Source organism: Psammomys obesus, unplaced genomic scaffold (assembly GCF_907164565.1).
Source record: "Psammomys obesus unplaced genomic scaffold, mPsaObe1.curated_primary_1811, whole genome shotgun sequence".
In the NCBI taxonomy this organism is placed as follows: domain Eukaryota; kingdom Metazoa; phylum Chordata; class Mammalia; order Rodentia; family Muridae; genus Psammomys; species Psammomys obesus.
The window spans coordinates 1,634,122-1,644,597 of record NW_026596088.1 but is presented as its reverse complement, the minus strand read 5'-3'; the positions used below and the strand labels follow the sequence as shown (position 1 = coordinate 1,644,597).

General features: G+C 55.0%; 1 protein-coding gene across 5 annotated transcripts; it reads right to left on the bottom strand.

The window, feature by feature from the left end:
* Positions 1 to 2,197: 2,197 nt before the first annotated feature.
* On the bottom strand, positions 2,198 to 10,264 carry Sh2b1 (SH2B adaptor protein 1). Of its 5 annotated transcripts, none has more exons than XM_055627517.1 (10): positions 10,178 to 10,264; positions 7,260 to 8,290; positions 6,887 to 6,988; positions 6,607 to 6,698; positions 6,325 to 6,500; positions 4,349 to 4,552; positions 3,977 to 4,188; positions 3,678 to 3,846; positions 3,158 to 3,257; positions 2,198 to 2,979 (listed from the first exon to the last, which is right to left on the bottom strand). In XM_055627517.1, exons 2-10 carry the CDS (start codon positions 8,199 to 8,201, stop codon positions 2,961 to 2,963), a joined length of 2,016 nt encoding a protein of 671 aa, XP_055483492.1. In that variant the 5' UTR covers positions 8,202 to 8,290; positions 10,178 to 10,264; the 3' UTR covers positions 2,198 to 2,960. The 5 variants fall into 5 exon arrangements, with proteins under 5 accessions (XP_055483492.1, XP_055483488.1, XP_055483489.1 ...); XM_055627516.1 differs by having other exon boundaries at positions 2,902 to 2,979; positions 3,625 to 3,846; XM_055627513.1 differs by lacking the exon at positions 3,158 to 3,257.
* Positions 10,265 to 10,476: the final 212 nt, after the last annotated feature.

The window sequence follows — 10,476 nt, the reverse complement described above, 5'->3', positions numbered from 1 at the left end:
TGCCCAGACTTGGGGGAGGGGTGAAGTGAGGACAAGGTGTTCCTTCCTGCCCTCTTTTCACAGTTCCCACAAACCCCTCCCTTGAAGTAGAGTCCTGCTGTGACCCGAGGTGCAGGGGCTCAGACAATGGATGAGAATGTAGGTAGGGTTCACATAAACACGCATCTCTACCTGGCCCAGGACCCTCCATCTCGGGCCAGGGGCAGGCTCAGCAGCCACCGGGGCTTGGGCCCTAGCTGGCTTCTCCCCAGCAGTACCTGGAGGAGTGACAGGGTACTGCCTTCCAGCAGCAGGAATGCCCAAACATGGAGAGGGGGAGTAGGGACATGAGAGCTTCAAAAAAGTTGAGTGAGGAAAGGAGGCAGGCTTTACAGGACACTCCTGCCAAAGAGGCCCTTTGAGGTTATTCATTTCTCCCTCTTCCAGCTTCCCAGAGAGATAAATGAAGGCCAGAGAGAGAAAGCCACCAGCCCAGAGCTGCAGGGAGACACCTTTCTGCACTGTGATCTGTGGCAGGACAGGGCAGATGAGGCGATTCTACAGACCACTTCCCTCCCACTACACCAAAATGGAAGTCGTTCTTGTTCCTGAGTTCTGAGGAGAGGTCTGACTGTGGAGGGCATGGGGGCAGAGCCTGGCCCATCCCTGAATTCCACAAATAAAGACTTACAGGGAGTCTCACTGTCTCCTGGGCTCTTCCAGCCAGGACACAGTAGTCTGGGGGTGTCTTTCGGCCCACCTGAGGATGGCAAGTCCCTGAAGGTGGCAAGGCACTGGGGGAGGGGAGCCTTTGAGCATCAGTTGCCATGAGATTAGGGGAGGATCAGGCCTTCCCACTCTGAGGTGCCATAGCCTTCACTGGCCATTGGCTATCTCTAACAATCTCACTTGGAGAACACAGCACCCAGGTCTCCAGCTGCCTTCCACCCAACCTCCATAACGGGGCCAATTCAATCCCTAGTCAAAGCCAAGATTTGGGGAGCCCCAGGGATAAGGTAAAGCAAGAGCCAGCAGGCTTTCCCCAGCCAACCCCCATCCTAGGTAGCCTGTCAGCTCAGCTGTCTCCTGTCCATCTCCCCATAGAACTGACACAAGGCCCAGAATAGCAAGGTCATGAGCGTGGGTAGGGCCTCCTGGAGGTGGGGCAGAGGCTGAGGGACAGAAGATCGGCTGCTCTACTTTCCCAGGGGAGGGGAGCGGGACAGTGGAGGGTGGAAGGGAGGGTACACAGTAGGTGGGAGTCTTCAGATCTTGCGCTTCTTCTGGAACCCTCCCTTCCCCACAAGCTAGGATGCTCAGGCACCCCTGTTGGAGAAAGCAGTGCCAAGAGATGTATTCAGGACAGGGTCTATATTTACTATGGGAGTTTGGTGGTGACTGCAACTCCATGCCAACCAACAGACTCGGGGAAGTGAAGTAGTAGGGTGGGAAATGTGCAGAAGCTGGACCTTGCAGCTGGAACTTGTGGTTTTCAAGGAAGCCTTGGGACATGAGTGTGAAGGACATGTGTAAAGGGACATTTAGGCCAAACCATGTCAGCAGCACCAACTAAGAGGAAACTTCCCATTTCACAGAGGATGGCAAGGCCTAGAGTTGCCTGCCTGCCTGCCCCTAGGTCCAAACAGCAAAAGAGAGACAGCACCAGGATCGGAGCCAGTACTGTCCATCCAGTCTCCAGCTTGCCTCTGACAAAGGGGAGAATTAGCCTGGCCTTGGGCCCCTCTGCAGCCTGGACTGCTACAGTAAATCTCCCCCAACTCCCTGACTCCAGCACTTCCTCCTGCCTACTTTCTTCCTAGGATTAGAGTTTTGCTCAGAGAACGCTCAGTGAAGCAAAGGCCCTTGCTGACCATAAATCCATCTTTGACTGTCCTGTCCCATTCAAAGAACAAGCTAGTAAGGCGTGGCGCAGTGACCCCTTCAGCGCACAGGTGGCCGAAGCAGGAGGACATGACAAGACAGTCTTAAAAGATACCCTCACCCTGGTAAAACACAACATGCTGGAACCCCAAAAGAGTACTGTTGCGCTCTGCATTGTAACGCTCAGCAAACAAAGGTGACTACAGAGGAAAGGTGGCTCTGAGGGCCTTGGACTAGAGTGTGAAAAGGACTGGACCGGGCCAGCTCTTTGGCTTGGGCTCAGGAGACAGCTTTATCTGCCTGTCCCAGGTCCTACTCCAAACACCAGTCACAGCCATCGTGATGGAACTAAGATAAACCCTTTATTTATTTATGCTTTTCCATTTTGTTTAAAACAACAACAACAACCTTAAAATAACTGACAGCCCTTCCCCCTCACCCTTGCTTGGGTTGGGGGTTATTAGTGGGGAAATAGCCCCCAGGGATGGGGCTGACCATAAGAGCCCCTCAGGGAGGTAATGGAGCCCAAGTCCTTGGCCTCGGGGCAAGGGCACCTGTAGTGTAGTAAATGGGGACTTAACGGGGCTCTTGAGCCTCTACTGTACCAACATACACACCCTTGGCTGACAAGGGTCAGGAAGCATGTGGGGAGGGGACTCCCACTTTCCTCTGTTATCCCTACCCAGCCCAGTCTAACAATTTACAGCTGGGAGCAGGAAAATGGAGGGTGGGCAAGTATCTCTCACACAAAGGAGTACTGGTTATTAATGGCTCGGGGATGGCCCCCTTCTTCTCCGTTGCCCCCTAGTGGTAGCTGCTGGAGCTGCACCATCAGGGACACCCCCAAGTCCCCACCAGAGCCAGCACCACCCTGAGCCTCAGTGCCTGGTGCTATGGCCTCTTCCAATTCAACCATGGGGACCAGCTCAGCCACGGGGACCAGCTCTTCCTGGCCCCCTCCACCGCCCGCTTTCTCTTTCTCTTGCCTCTCTTTGGCTGCTGCGGCTGTGGCTGCCGCCACTTCTGGCGCCCCCGACGCCTCTTCTGCCCCAGGATGTGGGGGATCTGTCCATGGAGGGGGTTCAGGGGGCTGGGTTGGGTCACGGGAGGTGCTCCGTTCTGGATAGGAACGTTAAGAAGACACACTGATTGTGGACGGAACCGAGTTCTTGTGGCCGCCTCCCCTTTGCTTGTCCTCCCCAAGCAGCCATGTGCTATCTCCCCCATATCCCATCTCCTGAGCAACCCCCCTCCATGGAAGATGAATCATGGGCGGTGGTGAGAGGACCACACTTACACACAGTCACTCGCTCCGAAGGGCAGGAGGGTGGAGGAGGCATCGGGGTAGCATCGCTCGCCCTCGCACACCCCTGCATGGCTCCCAGCCTGCTCCCGGCCTGGGGGGAGGGGCAATGTGGGGACAGATGGGATGGTGGGGTGGGGAAAGTGAGAGATCAGACAGGGACATCAGACATCAAGGGAGGAAGGAGGGGAATCAGACCATGAATCCCTCAAAAGGTCAACGACAAGGCCAAGGAGGGTGGGTCCAGGAGACAGACAGCGATGGAGCGGAGGATCGGATGGAATGGGAATGCACCACCCAACTCTCCACTGCCCCCGGCTCCGGGAGGAGCCTCTGCCTGCCTGCCTTCTGTCAGCCTTCTCTGTCCCTTTCAGGCCCCTGCCCAGGCACCCTGACTGCCCTGCTCCCCACTAACAGGGCCTTTCCTCCAACCCCCCACCCCGTCTTCCTGGCACACACACCTCACTTCCTGGGTGCACGGGCACCTCCTCCCCTGCAGACCTGCTCTGCTCACCCTGCTGCCGCTGGGAGGGCACATAGCTGACAAGGACAACATCGCTGGAGCCTCCAGACTCCAGAGGGATGGGGTGCACCCGGAAGTGCTCAAGCATATCGAAAATGGACTGGAACCACAGATGTTGGACCCGGCATTGACCCTCCTCATTCAGTGACAAGCGAAGGTGCTGAGGGCAGGAAGAGCAAGTGAGGTAGGAGTTGAGGCTCCTGTCAGTTATAAATCCATCCTCCCCTGAACAATGGTATTCCCAGATCCACCCGAACACTACCGAACAGAGTTCCTTCAGGACCACTCACCTTGGCCTTGCCCTGGAAGTTGAAAGTGAGGACATATTCACCACGTCTTGTCTCACTCTGACGTACCAAGAAGACACCATGTGAGCCAGGGCCTCCCTCCAGCACTAACTGGGCAGCTTTGAGCCGAGAGAGCATGCCGTGGAACCAAGGATAGCCTGAGAGGGGTTGCTCCCCCTCACCTCCCTCTGACTCCCCCTGGAACAGGAATGACCCTTCAGGAAGAAGAGAGGGAAAAGCACGGTATCAGAGGTTTCTCTCTAGCCTGTTTTCCTCTTGCGACACTTCCTCCCCAGACAGGTCACTAGCTCTTCTCAGGTTCGATCCCTCCAGCTCCAATATAGGACCACAAACCAAGACTCATACACCCAATACCTGTGGCTGCTTCCGGAGTATCCAGGGGAGGGTAGGGGGTTGAGAGGGGATGAACTGTCCCTGCTGGGGGACCCTCTTCGATAGGAATGCGAGGGGGCAATTCTGGAGGAAGCAGTTCCATTGAGTCAAAATGGGAGGCAGCAATAGAGGCAGAACTAGGGGAGAAGGATGCTGACGGCCGGTCTGACAGGCCCCCATAAGCTCCTGAAAGAAAACAGAGGAGGCCAGACCTGAGAACACCACAGGCTCCTCTCCTGCAGGCCTGGGTTCCTGCCATCTCCCAGCTGGCTATTCACTTGTGTCACCAGACCCTGCACACCTGGGGTGACCCTAATGGGTTTTTACAATGATTCTGATTTACGCTGCTTGCACTGCTGAGGGACCACGGTTATTTCAAAGAGATCCTAGAATTCAAATGTGCCTATGTCTTTTCTCAATCAACAGCTGAAAGATTATTGCAGTGGTTGGTGGGGTGAGTGATAGAAGCCCTGAAAAATGTCCTCACTAGAGAGGAGCCCTCAGCCAGGCGCAGTGGCACACGCCTGTAATCCCAGCACTCAGGTAGGCAGAAGCAGGCAGATCTCTGTGAGTTTGAAACCAGCCTGGTCTACAAAGTGAGTCCAGGACAGCCAAGGCTACACAGAGAAACACTGTTTTTCCAAAACAGCAACAACAAACAAACAAATAACAACAACAAAAAAAGAGCCCTCTGTTTAGACTAGGAAAAACTACCAACTTGAAGCACAGCAAAAATTCTTGTCAGGAGGAACATTCCTGTACCAAGCGCTCAGAAGGCTGAGGCTGGAGGCTTGTAGGTCAGCCTAAAGCACACACAAGAACTTCAGCAATAGTGCTTGCCTAGAGAAGAAGGCCCTGGGTTCAATCATCAGTGAGCACAGGAAAAAACACATCTTCCTCTTTCCTATTAACCTTAAAGAGTTAAGTCAAATCAACTTGATTTTTATTTTTACTACCCTGGGAGTTCTTCCCTTTAGTTAATTTAGCCTGTCTACTTTCCAAGCATCCTGCTACTCCCTACGTCAGCTTTCAGTAAGGGCCCTGACTTCCTTGAAGTTACTCTCTTTTCTCACCTCAGCAGAGCATTCTGTCTATTCCATCTCCTTTTTCTCTTTCTCCTGAGTTCCTAGGATGCTCCCTACTTGGACTGCTCAGAGGACACTAAGCAGACTCCCCATTTGGAGACCTGCTTTTTATGTCTTACCAATTCAGCTACAGCAAACCCATGGAGACCAAAGAGCCCATTTGAAACACCTGAGCTCCCCATCCACCCCAGAGCCTAGCCTATAGCCAGTGTTATACTAGGGCATGACTGAACATCTGTCGAACCTCAAGGCCAGGCCAGCAGACATCACCATACTGCTTAGAAGACAGGCATGTCAGAAACTAGGTTAGCATAGCCTATCTTTGTCAGCAAACTCAGGAAATCCATTTCCTCCCTGTGGTCTTGCTAGCTCTAACAAGGTCTATGATAACTCTATGTTGACAGAATGCAGTCTGTGTGCCAGACACCACGAAGCTAAAGCTCAGAACAACAGGTCAGAAGAAAAGGGCAGAGCACAAGCAGTCTAGAGTGAGTTGGGCCAGGCAGATGGAAATCTTTCTGCATGAATGAGTGTTTGATTGGACCAAAAGAAAAGGTGCAAAGGCCACTGACATATGCTGAGATGCATGACATGACTAAAGCAAAGATGTCCACAAAGTATCCTAGAAACTTGCAGAAGAGAAGCATTACTTCCAGACAAGAGTGATGGCCTACAGGAAGGAGGCTGTATGTGAAAGGTTAGGTAGGAGTTTTGTGGGGCCATGCAGGGTGGTGAGAGTAATGATTTTAAATGGCAAACTGTGACCTAAAAGTACATGTATGTCCAGAGACAAAATAGAGGCAATCAGTAGGTTGTAGGTAGAGAGCTAGGGAGCAGGCCCTGGCCCCGCAGCTTGTGAAGACTCGACCTTACCCTGCGACAGGCGGTCGTTACTCTCGCTGGGTCCCAGCAGCAGATCCTGGCTGGGCAGACTCTCTGAATGATTCAGGCAGGGCAACTCCAGGCTGTCTGTGTTATCCTTTGTGAGGAAGGAGGTCCCAGGGGCCAGGGGAAGGGTCATGGGACGGGGGCTGATAGCAGGGCAGGGTCTACAAAAACAGGGAAAATGGTGCTGGGGAAAGTCAGCAGGAGAGAGGCACGGGCTGCCCCCTACCCACGTCCAGATCCCCTTGGGAACAGAGGCAAGCTTCCTACCCTGGGCTCAGGCACTCTTGGATGTCAGACACCCAGGCCTTCACATGAAGTGCATCAGTTGTCTCCAGGATGTACTCTGAAGGGCCTTCTACCTGTGGGACCAAGAGGTGGGGCTTCAGCCAGGGCAGAGGGTAGGAGGCCTACAGGCCACATCCAACCCTGAGGAAAAGAACCTTTCCTGGCATATGTTCCTGCTGCTGCCAGAGACACTTGCCTAAGTCTATCAAGAGCATTTTCTCAAGCACAAGTACTCTCTGGGGGCAGAGTTTGGGGCTCCTACCTTAACCACAAACGTGTTCTCCCTGTCAGGCATCTCCAGGGCCGTGGCTGTGCGGACATCAGTAATAGTAGAACAGGGAATGCTGAGTCGGGGCCGGGATGCCTAGGTGGGAAAGGGATTAAGAATTGGTCTTTTGGTGTGTCAAGGCCAACTGTCCCTCCCTCCATTCACCCACCTTTCCTTCCTAGGTAAAGTAAAAAAGCAATAGCTCTTTGGCCTCACATCTCCCCGTGGCAACTGAGAGCCCACAATTAGCACCGAACCCAGGACAGCAACACTGTGTACATGGGCTAGTCAGTACCATGCTACCTGCCGAGCTGGGCTACCCATGAGCCACTGCTACTTCCTGCTACCCACCCTCCTGTGGGCTCACCTTAGGTGGTACAAAGAACTCCAAGCGGCTCCCTCCTCCTCCTTCTCCTTCACTCCGGAGCAATAAGCGACACCTCTGCCACTGAGGCTGCCCTCCTGCCCCTGAGGTAAGCCCAGCAGCCCCTCCTCCACGACCCACTCCTGCGGGGTCGGGGGCAGCCTCTTCAGCCCCCATGAAACTCAGGAGCTCTTCTCGCTGCACCATTCCTGCTCCATCTTTCAAGGTTCCCCCTCCACGGCTTAGTCTCAGCCTCTCAAAGCGGTGAGTCCATCTCTCCCCAGGGGATGTGCCATCACCAGCCAACGCCCTACCAACTGTCCCAGCACCACCAGAGGAGTTGGAGTTGCTGTTCCCACCTAGAACTGGAGGGCCTGATGTGGTCTCCAGAGGCCCAGTAGGGGAGGGAGAGTCAACGGTCCCCCGCCACTGCAGGATGCCTCGGACAGAACCTCTGACGGAGCGACCCACCGAACGGAGGGAGAAGCGTTTCTTGAGCTTCGGCTTTGAGGATGTTGTAGAGGAAGAAGAGACTGAAGAAGGGAGGGGCCCAGCCAGGTCCTCAGAAGATCGGGAAGGGCCCAACACTGCCAGGGGTCCACCCACCCTGCAGCTCTCAAGGGACAAGTCATGGGCTGGTGCAATATCCACACCAGGGCTCAGTGGGGCCAAGACAGGTGGGGAGAGTGAGCCTGAGGCCCGGGCCACCTCAGCTTCGAAGTGCTGCAGGAAGAGCTCAGCAAACCGGCCGGAAAAGGCAGCCTCTGCTCCGGGCTCTGCATACTGCGGGTGGGAGGCCAGGTAGAGGCGAAAACGGCGGGCAAGATCCAGGGCAGCAGCCCTTGCATGGGACTCACAGAATTCTTGCCAACTTGGGGGAGGGGGTGGTGGCAGCGCTGGCGGAGAAGGGAAGGCCCCATCCTCCGGGGAAGGGGCACCATTCATGATGGGCCCCAGGAGGAGGACAAGAGGAGCCTGTGTGGAGGGGCAGCAAAGAGGGAAGCAGCCAGAAGACACGGGGTGAGCGGCAGCAGCTGTAGAAGGAAGAGAGAGGCATACATATTGAGTCACTGGAGAGGCGACAACAGGTTATGTACATACAGACCCCGCCGAGGGCAATGGGGCAAGAGAACTAAACTGCTTTGCCCTCTTCAAGATCCACACTCCACATCTACCTCAGGGATGAAGGATGCTAAGTCCAGTGTCCAACCCGCATCTTTCCTCCTGCCTTTGCCACCGCTCTCCCTGTTGTGGGATCCGGGAATGAAAGCATCTCACCTCACAGACGGCTCTTACAGATCACCACTGTCCCTTCTCTAACGTAAAGCCTTCCCTAACTTTCACACACTTTCCATATGCCATTCCAGAGGGTTCCACAAGGTCATGATACCTTTCCTTAGAGAACTTAGTAACCTCTTACAGATGAGGAAATGGAGACTCAAGCAGGTCCCAGAATTAGAGTTTGCGGTATGTACCATTACATAGTTGTACTCTCCAGGGACTTGCTGGACCAGACTTCCACTGTTCTCAGGGGGCCAAATGGGTGCAGGGATTACAGAGTCTACAGACTCGGCCTCACAGCTCCAGTACGTGGAAGATGAATTGAAGGAGCAGCTGTCTTCAAAGCTTATCCTACAACCTAGCACTTAAGCCCTGTGTGGAGCCTCGGATTGGCTGAAGACCAATCTCTGGGTTGCCCCCTTCAGTCCAGGCCTGACTGGTAGCAGCGCTAGAGAAAAAGACGGTAAAGACGGTGTGTTGAGTTAGGGCAAGTCTTAACTGGCCACATAAGTAAGACATCACAAGGAGCTGGGGCTCAAAGATTTTCCTCTCCCTGAGGAGTATGCCTGTGAGACTTGGACTGAAGCCACAGCTCAGCCCACCTGTTAGCTGTGTGAGCCCAGCTTTTGAATCTGAGAAATACAGTTAATAATCTCTAACCGCTACAGTTGTCAGGAGAAATGAAACGACAAGGAACATGTCTGTGCTTGACACAAAGGAAGCACACAAGACATGACTGCCATCTTCACTATTTTTAATAGGGAGGATAGTATCGTGGGTCCCCCGTTTGCTCTAAGAGAAACTCGAGGAACGAAGAGCTTCTGAAGATGTCCCAACTCTTAAGTCACAAGTAAAAAGTGACAGAGTTCGGTATGTAATTTACAACCAGTGGCTCTTCGGTGAGTGGTCCCGCCCTATGATAGACCGAAAAGTGACATCCCCGGACAGTTCAGGAAGGTCTACCCTAACTATCAGTGATGTCAGCCTCCTCATCAAACCTACAACCAGGCTGTAAGTCAGGGACTCCGACCCTTCTTCTTCTGCCTAAGCCCTACACACTCCGCTGGCTCCGACCACACGGACAATTCCAATCCGTGGAGAAGTAGCCAAGAGATGCGGGAGTCACAGAGCACAGGGGAACCGGGCCAAGAGGTGCAGGCACAGCACAGACAGTCCCCAGCCAGAGGCCACCTCGGCTCACACAGGCCCACCCAGCCCTCAGCACTACTGGCCGACCCAGCCCCGTTCAGCCCGCTGACCCTGCGGTTCCTGGACTGGTGACTCAGTTTCTCTTCTGCCAAGAAGGCTCAGTCACAATTTCCCGGTGCACCTGCCTCTTGGCTTAGTTCTGACATTCCAGAAGGGCGGGTGGTGGAGGGTGCAGGCTGCGCTCCAGGTTTGGACCCTCCGGGCCCCGTGGTCAATCACTCAGACCCGATCCTATTTGCTGGACACCCTCTCCATGGCCCGGGGCCGGAGCCTCCGTGGTCGCTAACCCTATCGGCTGCCCTCTCGGGTGCCAAGCACCCCTCCAGCGCCGAGCCCCCACGCCCACCCCCGCCCGGGCTCCTGAAGCGCCAGGGTCGAGTGCCGGAGAGGGAAGAGGCACTTGAAGAGGGGGGTTCCGGTTCCGGTCCCACCTGCATCTCGGTCCCCGCGCTTAGCTCCGGCGGCAGCGGCGACGGCCGCAGCTCCCGCTCCCTGTGCCCCCCGCCTCCGCGACGAGCTCCCAGAACGCGCTTCTGCGCAGGCGCCGGGACGGGTTTTCCCGACGCGGAAGGAAGCGACCATAGAGAAGAGGGGTAAGAGGAAGGGCACCTTCGTGCTCACTTCCGCCATCGTTCTCGGCGCCGCGCTTTCGGGAGCGAGGACGGTGTGGCTGTCACCGAACTCCCGTGGCTCCCGCAGTGGTGCCTAAAAGGGACCACTGAGGCAGCCT